This window comes from Apteryx rowi, unplaced genomic scaffold, assembly GCF_003343035.1.
Source record: "Apteryx rowi isolate R43461 unplaced genomic scaffold, aptRow1 scaffold_355, whole genome shotgun sequence".
NCBI lineage: Eukaryota > Metazoa > Chordata > Aves > Apterygiformes > Apterygidae > Apteryx > Apteryx rowi.
Window position 1 is genome coordinate 518,080 of NW_020450030.1, and position 16,275 is coordinate 534,354.

Consider the following 16,275-nt stretch of genomic DNA (forward strand, 5'->3'; position numbering starts at 1 on the left):
TTAATTGAATCTTAAGTATGCAGCTTTGGAAGTAGGGAGTTCGCAAAACTGGAAGTTAATTTTCTTAAGCCCAAAAGGCATTAAAGACTGAAAAAAACACAGGCTCCAGAACTTGTTGTCTCAGGTCACTAACTTGCACCCTTTTGTCCTGATCAACATGCTCATGTTCATATTGGCAAATTATCAAGATCTACTTATCAAACAACGCTTCTTGTCTCAACCCTTAGAAAAGCTCTGTCACATGCATGGACAACTTTCCAAGAGTGTTCCACAGTGCAAATTCCCACTGAAATTAAGGGCTATCACAATCATAACCACACCTCAGTGAACAAAGAAGAGTGAAAAAGCTTTTCCGAGTGTCCAACGTGAACTTGCAAAACTTGGACTGTGGCCATTGCCCCTTGATGTATTGTCTGCCACTACCACTAGGAGGTGGCTCYCTCCTCTCTGCTACTGCCCTTCAAGTAGGCTGCTATTAGCTCATGCCTTAACACTGACCTAGACTGAATCGGGCCAGCKCTCTCAGCCTCTCCTCGTAGGCYGTGTGCTTTCTGTCCCTGATAATCTTCGTGGCCCTCTGCTGAACTGTCTCCAGTTTCCCCACATTCCCCCTAACCTGGGAGGGCCCCCAAGACTGGACACGGTATTGCAGCTGCTGCCTTACCAGTGACAAGCAGAGACAGGGAATAACTCCCTCAGCCCCTGGCCATGGAGCAGTAGGCGTTTGCCTTATCTGCTGTCCAAGTGCCTTGCTGGGTCATATGCAACTTGACATCCACTGCAGCCCTACATCCTTTTCAGCAGTGTTGCCGCTCAGCCAGTCGCTTGACAGCTTGGACTGATGCAAGAGACTGTTTCTTCCTAGATTCAGAATTTTGCAGTTCTTGTTGAACTTTTTGAGGTGTCTGTTGGCCCAGATGTTGTTAATAATTTGGCCTACTTCTTATTATTAAATCAAGCCCATTTGTTAAACTCTTATGCAGTAAGGAATAGCCATAAAGATCTGATCCAAGTCCTGTTTAGTTTTGTGTTTATGGAAAATTTAAATTTTCAGTCAGAATAGAAGTACATGCAAAAGGAGAAAATATTGCAAGTCAGAGATAATTAAGTGAATGGACATAATGGACATAAACACATATGTGAAATGAAGCAGAACAAACACTGACAGAAAATAAAGCAAGGGTTGGAGAAGCTGACATGCAGAAGCCTATAATTAAAATATATTTAAAATTGTCAAAGCACATAGTACAGCTTAATCCATCATACAAAATTGTTTATTATGCCAACAAAGTCAGAGTTTTGTGCTTGTTTCTGCTTCATTCTCTTTCCTGCACTTCCCTTCTCTATTTCTTCTTTTTTGTGTCTTTTTGAGTTTGCCTCTTGTCTAAAAAGAGTGTTGATTAGGTGGCAAAGAAGAATCCACATCTTGCAGTATTCTTAGAAATACTGAAATAAAGGACAGCATGAAGCTGGTAAATAATTTACAGGTTTTGGAATGGTTCATAAGACCTTGTGTTCAAACTGTAATTTCCCAGCAGTAAAATTGCAAGAAGAGAGATCATCAAAAGGCAGAAACATATTTATTATTCTCTGTCTTTTCTTTCTGTCAGTTTATCTTATTTTCTCTTCAAAGGAGAGAGCACTGGACTCAAGAAAAAACAGCCTAAGATGAACTTTTACTCATTTTTTTTCTCCATAAGGAACATATAATACATCTTTAATGTAATTTTAAAAGACTGTCAAACAGAAATTTTCTCAAACAAAATAAATTACATACAGCTGGAGGGAAATAGAATATAGGAAATGGTTTAAATGAGTCTTACATTTTTCTTTCAAACTATTTAATTATTTTACTTTCTTTTATAAGAGTTTAATGAAAGGTAAGAAAGATTTTTTTAGTTACAGTTGGTACAATAGAATCAAGTCAGCAATAACTTGACATAAAGCCATGGGGCATACTTAACAATTACAATATTAGATGTCCTTCACCAAACCAGAGAAATCTTCCAATAAATATAGTGAAGCTAGATTTATGAGTCAAGAATAGAACAGTCTTGGGGATAAATGATGTTGGCTACATATATATTTTGATTAAAATTATTTAAGAACAGAACTGTTCACAGTCTTATAGCATCTCAGAGGAAAGATCCAAGCTATGGAAAAAGCAGCTGGAACTATACGTTCCTGATAGGAGTAATTGGCAAGCCCAGCAGATTTTTAAAGAATGTTCTTGAGATACTACTACAGATCTCCAAGGATGGACAAGGTAAGGTGTTACCGGCAATGATGAGGTAAAGAGCTGAGGAAAATACAGAGGGTCAGCTGGGCTGATCACGTGGTCACTCCTGGCTCCACTAATACACAATTCTGTGAAAGTAGGCTGCCGTCTCAAGCAATGTTTCTTTCAAACAATGTGGGGAAACATGAGTTCATTAAGTGACAGAACAAAGTATGGAGTCTGAAGGTATGCAGATCATGTGTTTCTCTAAAAAGAAGCTGTGTGGCAGCTGCTAACTTATTTTGAACTAACATAAAAAACAAATCAGACAAATTTTTCCAGAGTACCTTTGATTCACCTCTAGCATGTCAACATTTGAATGCAATCAGGAAATGGAAGTCTTATTCTTGACAGTTTTTATACTAAGAATTGATACAGTTGAAGGTGCTGATGTACTTGTGCCTGTAAGACCTACTGTAAAAAGGGGAGTCATTGTAAAATGTGCATATTTTGTATGTCTTTCTCATCCAAGGAAAAGGTAGAAAAATCACTTTACATATTAGTGATGCATACAGTTAGGTGAACCTAAATAAACTTTTTGTCATTCATTATGTATTAAGTTTATCAGAAAAAAAAAGCAAAATCTGAGTTATACAAATTCAAAAATAAAGATTTTCTTTTTAGTTCCCCCAAAATGTTCCAAGCTTTTGTCTGAAAAAAAAAAAAGACAAGCAGAATAGAAAGAATCACAGAATCACAGAATGGTTGAGGTTGGAARGGACCTCTGGAGATCATCTAGTCCAACCCCCCTGCTCAAGCAGGGTCACCTAGAGCACATTGCACAGGATTGCGTCCAGGCAGGCTTTGAATATCTCCAGAGAAGGAGACTCCACCACCTCTCTGGGCAACCTGTTCCAGTGCTCTGTCACCCTCACAGTAAAAGCAACAGCTTTGTTTTCTGAATTCTCAAATACTGTGTTGCCCTTTTGCATTCCACCATTTATCTCAGGGAGCAGAACTGGGAATGTTGAAAGATATATCAATATGTAATTGGAAGAGGAATTTATGAAATACCTTTGTTACATTTTTTTATACTAAATAAATATATCATTATATCAGTGAGTTTCTGAATGCTTCACTGAAGTTTTCTTTACTAGACTTCAAATACAAGTAAAAATTATGGTCTATTGTATGCATTTATAAAACTCCAAAAGGCTTCGTATTAAAAGCCAAGCAGCATAGTAAACCTAATTAGGGACCACAGAGATGCTAGAACATCTGACTACAGTCCTGTGTCACTGGTAAAAGCAGATAGAGAGTTTTAGGATGTCCTCRCACCCGAATACATAATAGGCAGGGAGATTGTGCCTCAATTAATGGATTGCTCCTTACCTGGACAGGAAGATTTCTGATGAAAGGTAGAGATTCTGGATCCATTGCACTTCTCTCCCTATTCCCCAAAAGGCTTTGATTTGAAAGGCAGTGTGTTCCAGCAGATTGGATAGAGCTGCTTGTATGGAGATCTGTGATCTAATTCTGCCTCCATCAGTGCCAACCTCTGTGGCTAGGAACAAATAATTTGCTGCTTCTGTCTCCATGACTGCTCTTTGTCTGATCAGACAGAATTGTCTCTTAATGTTCTTCTGGTGAAGATCTGATTTTGGCTGAGGGTAAATGACATAAATCAAAGTAATCTTAGATTTACAGATTTGACATGCATTTTTCAGTGCATTCATCTCTCAGTTAGCTAGATTACACTATGTTTCTTAGCATAAGTTGCCATAACTATGAATAGCTCCGTGTTCCTTATTTGATTTAAGAAACATCATGCTTTATCTTCTTTTGAAAATATTTCTTTTCCCCAGTTTAGGACTAGGAGCCTATAAATTGGAGCCATCAGTCCAAATAGTCAGCATAGCAATAGACAAAAATAAATGTATGAAATTTAACACTTTTAATTTTTCTCTCCTCTGTTTCTAGAAATACTTTCCTGGTAAAGAGCATGCCATTTTTTTTTTCTCTCCTCTGTATTAAAGAAGGAATTAAGGCAAAAAGAAATTAAGTGCATTGCCCAAGATCATCTGCTCAGTCTGGCAAATTCAGGACTAGAACTCAGATSTCTTGTCTCTGATATTCCTGCACCAACTGATAAACAATACTGTGCTCCTTCTGTTTCCTTCATCTCTTTACATAAGTCATTTTTGTAAAGTCACTGCTCTAATCCTCTTTTTTCTTCTCCTCTACATSCTTTCATTTTCTCCTTAATCTGCCTGCTGTGTAGCTTGCTGCTTGTCCTTTTTTACACATTGCAGTTCATGAACAAGAGGTAAAGAGGCAGAAGGATCTGCGAGGCTTGAATGAGACTTTCTGTGGTAGGGTCTTTTGAATTCCTTGGATAGACCTTTTCAGGTAGAATATGAGTGCAGATTCTAGTAATAATACCTAACTGCAAATGCAGTATACTTTACTGGGTTGGTTTCCATAATGCACAAGTGCTGCTTGCAGCGGTGAGGGCGATCCCCCCTGGTTGACAGCTGCATTGAGAGCTCCATGCACTGCACCACAGCATTTGCCGCTTACGTCTGTCACTTAGTTCTCAGTACTGAAGTTGAGATTATGGCGCAGAAGGAATACTTGTTCCATGGGAACTCTTTAGGAAGATACTTTACAGTGATACATGTTTAATGTATTAATATCTGGTTTAAAATGCAAAATCAGACTCTTTTTAAGCATGTTAAACTTTGAGAATCACATATGTGTTCTATACCACTTTGTTACATGATCTCACGTGTACATAATTTGTCTGAACCAGATTAGATGCACATGCTATTTATTTATTGTCTTTAACTTTCTTCAGGAATGTCCCAGCGGTGTTGTCAATGAAGACACCTTCAAAGAAATTTATTCTCAGTTCTTTCCACAGGGAGGTGAGTACTTGGCAGACGTAATTAGTATGAGAATATATGGAGAACTATGTTTCTTAGTTTCTAACTCTTGCAAAACAGCCTGTTTTTCAAATTAACAAGATGGTTGTACCAAATTCTGTTTGAATTCACAGATTACTTGATGACTAGACACATTTAAGGTTATATATTTCAGAATGAAATGCAATGATATCTACAAGATGTCAGTCTCTAGTTATGAAGTTACAATTTGGATTTATGTATCTTTGAAAAACAGGTTTCTCTGAGTAGGTTATTTCTTTTTAAACTTTCCATGTTTTTCCCCATTGTCTTTCGTTCTATGAAAAATTTCACAGTAGGAATTAAAACTGTAGGAGGCAGTATGTGTATGATTCAGATCTAATATCAAAGGGAGAAGCCCCATTGACTTCTATGGGGTTCCTCTACTTAAATGAGGGCTTTTATGCTACTCTAATTTCAGTGAAGTAATTTCCAAGGGTTTCATTAATTTCTTTATCTTCATTATCTTTTAGTGCAGTGAAGGTAACACAAAAAAGTGTAACTAACAGAGGTTTTTTGCCTTGAACCGCAGATTTTCTTTTAGTTTGAACTGTTTTCCTCTCTTTTCTTCATCTTCCTTTTTCCATTCAATTCTCCCTCTTCATATTCTTCTACAGCACTTCAGTCCTGCCTCTTCATCTGCTTCCACAGCTCTTGAGATTTGCATGTTTCCCTGGGACTGTTCATAGCTCTTTCTTTTCACTTATATTTAAAAAAAACTTTAATTGGTAGGAACACAAACTCTCCCAATTATTTCTATTTTAAATAAAAACCTAGAAGGTAAAGAGCAGTATTCACTATGGATTACCATCACTGAAATCCTCAGCAAGTAAGCATGCTCAATAGGTAARAACAAAAGGCTGAAAGATTTGACCTGCCTAGTGATTATTTCTGTTAGCCTGGTTTAAAAGCTTAGATACAATTACAGTTTCAGATATTATATTTTTTAGTTACCCTGGCTTGTGAAAATCACTTCTCTGCATTTGATTTTCTTCACCTTAGAAACTTAAAATAATAACAACAAAATATATGAGATTTGTTACACTCAAAATTGTTTATGGTCAAAAGTAAAGTTAAGAATTTATTGTTAGTCTAATCAAAATCTTAAGAAGCCTAATGTTTATTAGTCCAGATCTAATTGTTACAGAAAAAGAAAGAATACTAATGCAGTTAAAATTGTTATACACACACTTAGTTTCCACCCCTTTTCCCGGTGTTATGCTCACACTTCCACTGCTCCTCTGAGTCTTACGGTCAGTGGTTTCATTCTGGGGGTGGTGAGGACGGTGAGTTGTCAGCATCAGGAGTCCTTTACTGGGAGGAATATGGTGGCCATGTTCATGGTGTCTTCTTCCTTGCTCTAGGATCCACTTGGGGTCATTTTTATGTTTGCTAACATGCTTTTACCTTTCTCTTTCTTCATGGGTCTGCAGCTCCACGTGACATCTGARYTGACTATGTATAGTGCCTGTTACAWATGTTAGATACTACTGCTTTGTTCTCTTTGCTACTCCTAAAATCAGTTTTGTCCAGCTCTTGGTCTGCATTTCTCTAACTGACCATTAGTGAGTAGTTTATTGCCCTGGGGTCTCCAGTGCCAGCCTGTGCCCCATCCCTTATCATCCCAGGCCTGTGCTCCTCCATGCCACATCCTGTGCCTCCACTTCAAGGCCTCTGCTGTCGTACCAGCCCTGCATTTCTCTACACTGCATCATTGTGTTAGAGTCAGAAATATCTCATTGTACATAGAATAACTGCTTGTTTCTGCTGCCTATATAAAACTATGGTTGCACCACACAAAGATAAACAAAAGTAAAACAAATTAGCCTTAGACACCTGGTAAATTAGAGAAATTGCAGTCACAGCTAGACCAATTAAAGCAAAGCTGCAGGCAGGTCGAGAAAAGTTCAGATGGAGCAAGCCTGACAAGCCTCTGCCGGAGGTCTTGAAAATTCAGTACAAACCCTGTTACTAGCAATGGCAATACTGTACTACCGAGGTACGTGGTTAAACTATCTGCTGCCATTTCAACAATGGCTTTCCCCTATCTGCAATAGGGAACTACGCTTTTTGGAAAAAATATGCTTTCCCCTCTTGCTTCATTTAACTTTTGTAAAATACAGTAAAAAGATGTCTTAAAAAATCAGGATCCCACAGACTACTGCAAATCCCTAGCTTCCATTCATTTTGGAGCCCATACAATGGAGTTCTTCCCACGAAAGTCAAGTCTAAAACTCTTGTTTAGTTCAGAGGTGTTAATATCATAATATTACCTGTCATCTTTACAGCCCCTTAGGCTTTACTGAAGTGGGAAATCTTTTTTTTTATAGGTTTCTTGAAAAGAAGCCCCATGCATTTGATTTTTAGCATGGTAAGAAAGTATCAAATCCAGACAATTCATTTATCAGCGATATATGTTGTTTTGTACTATCAAAAGCATTTTTAGTTTTTTAAAAATCATTTCAGAGATCTCAGTGAAGATCATTCAGAAGCTCTTCCTCATCAGAAGATTCATTCCACTTTCCCTGTTAAATAGCCTCCACTCACAGGTGCACAGTGTAAATAGTACATAAATACTATGTACACTACTGTGTAAACAAATGTACACACTTCATATAGTGTTGCTCAAAAAATCAGGAAAAGTATTCACAGGAAACAGCAGAAGAACTGACTGTCCTCTCAAGTGTAACAGCTCACATCATTAGTATGTTTCCTATAACTGCCGTGGGCTCAGTGAGACTGGCATCTTTCTCTATGTTTATATTTTGCTCAATGTATTTTACATAAAAGGCAGTTGCAGATATTTGAATATGATTAGTAACAAAACCCTAAACTTCTCAGAGGGCTTTGTTAACAGCAGCTCTCTTCAAAACATTTTGAGTTTTTTATGCTGAATGTCTGACACCCTTAGTTAAAAGAAGCTCATATTTCAGTGCAGAGTGAGTTTTTCAGAAACACTTAAGATCCCATTATCCTAAAAGAATATGATAAAAGTAATACTGGTTTCCATGGGAACACAATTAGAATAAAGCAGAACTGCTTTACAAAGTATCTTGCAGAAATTTTATTCCTTTACAAAAGTAAGGAATTTTGTGTAGTCCACTTTGGGAAAAGATATATTTCCCAATCTTCATGAAAACTAATTTTTATATCACTTTATTTTGTGGAACTACGCAAGATAAAAGTTTAAAATTTATTAAGTGACTTTTTAAAATTTTGTTCCTACTATGGATGGATATATTCTAGCATAAGAAGTACATTTTATATAAATATTTTCTATTCTCTTACATCCATATTTGATTTTTTGATTTTTTAAGAGACTTGAATACATTATACAATTATTATTTCTAATAGGTAATTATTGTGTTAATGATTTTTTCTTCTTGGGGAAATAAATATTACAAGTATATGACAAACTTATGTTTTGCTTTCAATTTTTTTCTTTTGCAAAAGAATATTTTTATATTCTTTAAAATACAACAATATGAAAAGAGAAATAAATAGGTTTTATAGTGTAATCCTTACTTGGTCATCATTCCTCAGAGTCTGGCTCATGAAGATTTTCAGCATCCGTGACCACTGTAGTAATTTCAACCGAATAGAGCAAAGACCCTATCTTACACCAAGAATCACGAGGACGTATCTTTGTATTCTTTTCTGTTGGATTCATTCTGATTTTCACTAGTCTTTCATCAGGTTTCTCCATTTCATTCTGTAGATTCCTGTGTTGACTTTTGCCATTCTGTGTGAGGTCTGGGAACCAGAGCCTATTCTTTGTTCCCCAAAATAGTAAAGATATCTTCCAAGCAAAATTAATTGTCTGTATTTGTATATCCCTGCATGTTAACAGCCAGGTGAGATCGTCACATCAAAGTATCTAATTAAGCAGCCAGATTATATACTTAAGTCTTTGAATGTATTGCCAACATATTGTATGCAGCTGAGGCCTTTGGATTTCAGTTGCACTTACAATATTGTTTTCATGTATGTCTGGATATTAAAAAGAAAAGAAAAAAAAACTTTTGTAATTGCAGAGAAAGAACATGTTCATATGTTGCAGAATCAAAACTAAACCACGTATGTACATCTGTGCCCCAAATAGTCCATGTATTGCAAAACTGGAGATACAACAGGGTGTATCATTATAACTATTCATATCATTTAAGCAAATGGAATGATATTGTGTAACATTTGAGCTTTAGGGTGACCAAGCAATCATCAAAAAGTTATTTTCCCATGTCATGCATCAAGTCCATCAAGGGACTTCCAAGATTATCCAGGATAAGGGCCAGGAAGAAGAAAACGGGGGCAACAGACCCATATGAATAACAAAGGAAATGATAGAGAATTGCAACAAAATCAATGTATTTTAAAAGGCAGAAATTTTTTGAAAAGTTTTCTTTGCTAGAAAGGCACTCCAGTGAAGGTAACTTCTTTTTAGTAAATGGGAAAACTATTGCTGTATAGGTGAATGAATAAGCCCCATTAGCTCCCATGCATTCATTCAACACTCAGTTCWAATGGTTGTCTGAAATATAACCTGGGACTTGTTCTTAGACTTGCAGGTCATAGATAAGAGTCAACACTGAATAATTATTGCATTCCTCCTCAGTTATGAACAGAACAGCTTATGTTCATATTTCAGTAAGGGATACTGTTGAATACATAATGACTATCATTTTTTGTCTCCGATATTTAAGATGCCTTAAGTGTGTATCTCAAAGGAATTAGGATTTTACATCTGTTCCTACCTCAACCTGTCAAAATATTAATGTAGCCTAGTAGTTATGATATCAGGGCACTGAAAAGAAACCATATTTCATGATAAAATAAAGCTTTTGTCTACTGTGATTAATATTGAAGCGTTAGTGGGGGAAGAAATCACATTCCATAGCACTGATTAAAGCACTAGTGTGCCATGGCCTGCACTGTTTGTGAAGACAAAATTTCAGAGAACTTCAACAGATGTTTTACCTGAACAAACAACCCTGAAAAAGACCTGAGAATTTTTTTAAAATTTTCAAAAAACGTTACTAGCAAGAAAAAATTCTGCAAATACAGATTTTTTTTTACTTATATACCAGCATACAAAAAGGATATTAAATTGTATCGTATGTGGGCAACAAACAGTAAGAAAAAAAACTTGTTTTAATGCAGTGATATTCAGTATACATYCACAGAAAATATTTAGGAATATTTCACCTATTTATGAAATCAAAGCCAAGAGAATGGGAAGAGACATAATGATCAGTTTGCAGTAATTGTATCTCTGTAATATTTTTCTTCCAGAAGATGTTTCAGAGTATATTCTGTTGCACAGCAGATGTCTCAGCAGATTACATAAAATATGACTATTAAAATCCTAAATATAAACTGAAGTGAACAAATTTAAATTTTTCAGTTAAAGTGGGAATTTTTATGTTAGGTCATGCCTTCGGCAATTTTACTGGTGGCTGGCTACATGCATGGATGAATGAATGTCTCAACAGTATTTTTTTGGAAATTCACTGAAAATGCATTAATGGACACAGCTATGGTTCAAAGGCTGCGGAGTTTGATCTGGTTACAATTAGTTCATATCATACGAAATTAGCACACTGAGGTAAGGTCAGCGACTTGTCTTACTGATGCCAGGTCTGAATCTGTGAGGTACAAAGATCTGAGTTTAGTTTATCTGGTTTCTTGAGATCAACRTGGCATTTAAATCTGACCAAGACTATCACTCCATGGAATTCAAAAGAATTGTTTGGGCTGTAACAAATACAGTTTTCTGGATTAATATGCAAGGTAAATGGTTTAGTCCCAAGAAATCAAGAAAAGGCATCTCAGCAAAGGGTATGAAAGAGAGCCCTCGTTCTGATGGAAGAGAAGAAAGAATGGGAAGTAAACAGAAAATGCAGTGTAAGGGATGACTACCCTGGATTTAAATAGGCATGACTAAAGTGCAACAGATGAAAACTAAAAGGCTGAGCATTTTCTACCAATTACTACTGTTGGGATATAGGGTTTTTTGGTTAGCTGTTATAAAAAGTTTATTTCAAAGCATTTGCTGCACATGATGGACCAAAATACTGTCGGGAAAAGACTTCCCTTGTAATATTTGTATCCTGACTGAGATCTTGTTCTATAGCCTCAGGAAGAATCATTTATTTTCCAGGGCAACACTCAGGTTGTGTTCCTCTTTGATTTTGCAGTCATGACTGTGGCCAAATAGCATGAATTCTCTTTGCCTCAGTTTCTCACCTATGGAATGGGGGCCACAACACTTCTCGTCTTATTAAAAGTTTGTGTGGTTAGTGTTAATTAACCTAAAATTAATATAAAAATGAAGTGGAAGGACAAAGCAACAAGTATTATAAGTAAACAGTACCTCAGCCTATATTAATTTGCATGGTTTTGTGAGAGGGAAAATACAGAGAGCAGAGTTGACTTCCCATAACCGGAGCAGCTGGTTTTACATCAACAGGGCAATCTCTGGAGAAGTTTTCCATTTCCCTTTGTAATGTATTATTCCTGGAGCAGTTTGTGTCTCTTGGAAGTAATTTAGTGGAAATAGGAAGATGGATGTTTACAAAAGCTTATATTGACATATTTACATTGGATGCTGTATTGTGTTTCCAAAATGAGCTAATATATAAATAAGGTTGTATTTTAGAGTCTTACTGACTGCTTTGCTTAGTCACAGCTGGGTTTTTTTCAAAGTTTTTAAGCAGCTAGCTCTAACATGATGTTCATGGGGATTAAGCCACAAACCACCTTTAAGAATCTGCTTTTCTGGATAGGATTTTATCTCACCTATGGGCYGCCATTCATAAGTCAGGTGTGTAAAGTAAACTGCTGAAGCCATGCGGCAGGAGCCTCAGCTGTGGCATCTCTCCAGGTCATTGCTGCACTATGTTGAGCTCCGAGGGTAGTAGGAGCTTCTGACGAGCTCCTCCTCACCTTGGGTAACCTGCCTGTCTTCACAGTAAAAACAATGCAGCAGATGCACAGATGGTAGGGTCTGTTTCCTTCATTTAAAATGAATAAATGAACACATTTTTCTTCATTAACATATGAGATAGATCTGCTATCATGGTCATTTAACTGATAAAGCAGAGTTCTCAGTAGCACAGATTGTTTCAGAGTACCGTAACATGACTTCTTTGCCATTCTTTCAGATAATGGTGATTACTACTTTGCATGCAGAAATTATGATGAAAATGAATAGACATTCTAGCTCAGATTTTTATAACTCCCATTCCTTACAATATAGTTACATGTACACTTGCACTTATAATGTATCCCTCCTCCTTTGCCAAAAAAAAAAGAGTTAAAACTGAGCTGAAAATTTAGTCCTGCTGGTATCAATTTTTTTCATGGAATGAAATTAAATGAAATAAGATGTGCTCACTGCAAACTATTCTTACTGTTTTAAATTGTAGATTCCACAACTTATGCACATTTTCTGTTTAATGCATTTGACACTGATCATAATGGATCGGTAAGTTTTGAGGTAAGTGCTACTGTTAATTCTTTCTCTACAATTGAATATTTTGCCACTCTTTGTAATTAAATCTAGTCTGGGTTTCTTTTTTTTGTGTGGCTCATTAAAACTTTAGCTTGTGTGACTCAAGTCTCAAGTTTTTCCCAATGTATTAACAAAAGCCATTATTATTTTATAATTGTATATCCCAGAACTGTAACTCAAACTATGCCTCTCTGTAATATTTTTTTATAAATCTGTTCATTTAAAAGGTAACCTAATTTATATGCAAGGTACCTAAAGGAATACTTGATCTTCCTCATTGCCTCCAGTAAGGTGAGAAGGACTCTGAACTCCAGCTGATGTCAGTGAGGACTACACAGCCAAATAAGGATTGCTCACGCACACTATTAGTTGCCAGGAAGCCCTGCAAAAAAGACTTTAAGGCAACTGTATTTAAAAGCACAGGAGTTTAAAATTCATTATTCCTCCACTTACTTGCCCAGTCTTCTTTCATAATTCTCCATCTCCCTGCTAAGGCTAATGTCATCACTGGCGACACAATAAAGAAGGCAGCTCCCTGCGATAGTGTAGATGAAAGCAGGGTGTACAAGTTTCTGCAAAAAAGCCATTTTTTTAAACTACAGAATGAAAAAAAATCTCTCAGTTCACCTGATAAAAGATATGCTTGCTTTGTCATGTTTTGCTTTGTGTTTTTTTTTATTAATGAATAGATAATATCTTTACAACTTGAAATTGGTTTGTTATTAAATGCACCCACTTTCAATTTGCTTAAACATCCTATAAATGTTTTTATGATTTACTTGAGTGAATGATGTTGTGAGAGTTGAAAATTTTTAAAGCATTTTCACCGTTTTATTATTGATGTAATATGGAAGGAGAAGCCTTTGCCAAGCAAATGCACTGTAATTACAAAATCTAAACTTCAACTGGAAATATAGCCAGAGCATTTTGGTGGGGATTATTTGGGTTTATTTGAAACCCCCCCCCCCCGGCCTATTTCTGGTCAGCTGAAATCAATGGCCTCCATGTGAAACTACAAGCAGGAAGGGAGCTTTTATCCCCACCTTTTATACATGGGCTAATTCCACAAGGGATCCTTCTGGTCAAGTCAGCAGAGGCAATGCTAGAAAAGTTATTTAGCATCAGTTTTTGAGAAGTATATTTCTGCTGTTACTTTCTGTCATTGGGAAAAGTGAGAACAAAAGATTTTTTATATCTTTTATGAACTATTTTATTGACATTTGAATCTCAGAAAGAAAGCCTTAAGAAAATGCAGAAGATGTAAAGCATTTTTTAAGGGATTTGAATATCTCAAAGTGCAGCTCCTTGTGCAAAAAAAGGCTTTGGAATAAAAGAAAATAGGAAACAAAAGAAGTCGTGTTTTGTTCAGTACCAGAAGAGACATTCTCCGGCCTACTTCTGTTCAACATCCATTCAGATAGAATGACCCAGACTTTGATCTCATTTACACTAATTGTAAATCCAGCATAACTCAACTGCTGTCAAAAGAATCTGGTTCTGGGTCTTTGTAACATGTAGCAGCATAATACTTATAAACTGTATGAAAGGGATTCTAAAATCCTCCTCCTCCTGTTAAAAACGTTTGCGTTTTTTCTAAACATGTGAAAGTAGCTATGAACTGGGAAAGCAGAAGAAATGTGAAAAATACAATCCCATAATTTCTTTTCTGCTCAATTTTTATCCTATATGCAGCTGTGCCATGTTCTTTCACTACCAATCCGTACTGCCATTTTCTAAGTCTTACCAGCACAAAAAGTGGAGAAAAAGGGGCTGCTTTAAAAATTTGGAGAATAAATAATCATTCTTCCTAAGTTACTTTCTATAGAAAAAGGGCAGTGTAGCAGTAAATATAACATAATATAACTATGATCTATGAAGAAAAATATTCTTTGGCTCTCTTCTATGTAAAATGGACATGGAAATCTAAATTGGTGCTGGAAGAACTAAAAATAAAACTTGTAGGTAAAAATGGTATCTTCTGCCTGTTGCACTCTCCTTTTTCTAATTATGCTGTAGTAGCTGGAATTGTGAGAATGAAGAAAGAGATCATTTACTCTAGCTTTTGTATCTTTTTTCTTCAAATTTTCAACCATCAGCAATGAGGTGTTAGACTTTAGCACAACCTTGTATAACTTAAATACACACCTTTGTTGGATGAGATTGCTTAGTGAGATTGCTATGTACTTAAAATTTTGCTCATCCCTAAATCTATATACTTTCTGATAAGATTCAGTCTCTCCAGCCAAAGCTATTTTACTTAGCATAAAAATAAATATTCACAGAAGTGGCTGCTCAAACCGATGTCTCCCTGTCCCATGACTGTGCCAATTCTTCACCTTTATTCATGTTTTCTTTTGAGACTAACTCATTTCATTAGTTATGCAAAACAGTTTTGCTTTAACATGAGAGATAAACATGCTTTCTAAACACCCAGTGGCCCAGCTGTTCACAGGCCCTTCTGGCACATTAATGAACTGGGTTCAAGTTCTTTTCTCATCACATAAACGTGAAAGCATGTTTTCCACTTGCTGCACAAATATTGTAACAACCAAAGCAAAATGAAATGGGCATTCATCCCCCAATCCCTCCTTTTTTTTTTTTCTTTTTTTTTTTCACCTTGTGGTAGACTTAGTCCAGTGTTTATTTCTGACAATTTCTGCTGGTTAAGAACTGCATGTAAGGCAGGCTCAGGAATGCCTCATTCGAGAGCTCTGCAGAAAATAAGCGTAAATGAAGTCTCAGGTGTGTTCAACAGAATTAGAAGAAGTGGAAGGCTCCTCTGGGCAGACACACAAGYGTCACAGGAGTTTTGGTCATAAGAAATTAGAGCTTGTAGGCAACCAAGTAAGGTGTTAAACATTTCAGATCTTCTGGTTTTAGGCACCTGATTGATACACTTCATATCTAATGGTGAAAACTGCAGAGGTATTTAGAAGCCTCTCTTCCACTGATTTTAATTGGAGAGTGGAATCCCAATTAGATTTATTTGGTTGGGTCTAATCCTGGGCAATTTTAAGTTTATGGCACAGTTCAGTGACAAGTTTGAGGATGTTGAGGTTTCTTAATGGTGTGTTAAGACATTAAAAGTTGTAAAGCAGCACATAAATAGTTCTGAAGATCTGGACCTCAAGGCTACTTACACAGGGAGAGTCAGGAAAGTTAAGGCTAATTATTTTAAGAAATATAGTCAAAGGTAAAGCATATTGTGCCCACATGCATGYATTCAAATCAATGTCCTTGGTTTGCTTTAGATGCAGATTAAGGTTCTTCTAAATGTGATCTTGATGAGAAGGAAGTTACTCAGTATTCCCACTGATTCTCAGTTCCTTAAAATATAAAGCTGTGCCCAAGTGCAATGCTGATGTTTAAAGACTTTTGTCATTTTTAAGCAAAAACAAACTTGTATTCATTTTTCCAAAAATGATTATCTCTTAGTAAAGTTCTTGGTGACTTTCTGATGGCTTTATTCCTTAGTTATTCTCTCAGGAGAATTCTGCGTTAATAAATAACAAACATGCTAACTCAAATCCATAGGAGACCTCAGAATTAACCTAGCTAGTTATGTCTTATTTTGTCTTGTTTAA

At 36.2% G+C, this 16,275-nt stretch overlaps 1 protein-coding gene across 6 annotated transcripts in view; it reads left to right on the top strand.

Moving 5' to 3' along the window:
* KCNIP4 (potassium voltage-gated channel interacting protein 4) overlaps positions 1-16,275 on the top strand; it is a 467,467-nt gene that overhangs the window by 439,076 nt on the left and 12,116 nt on the right. For all 6 annotated transcript variants that reach the window (XM_026072986.1, XM_026072981.1, XM_026072985.1 and 3 more), the window contains 2 exons: positions 5,076-5,145; positions 12,606-12,676. In XM_026072986.1, the coding sequence (XP_025928771.1) occupies positions 5,076-5,145; positions 12,606-12,676 (141 nt within the window). The remainder of the gene's footprint in view (positions 1-5,075; positions 5,146-12,605; positions 12,677-16,275) is intronic.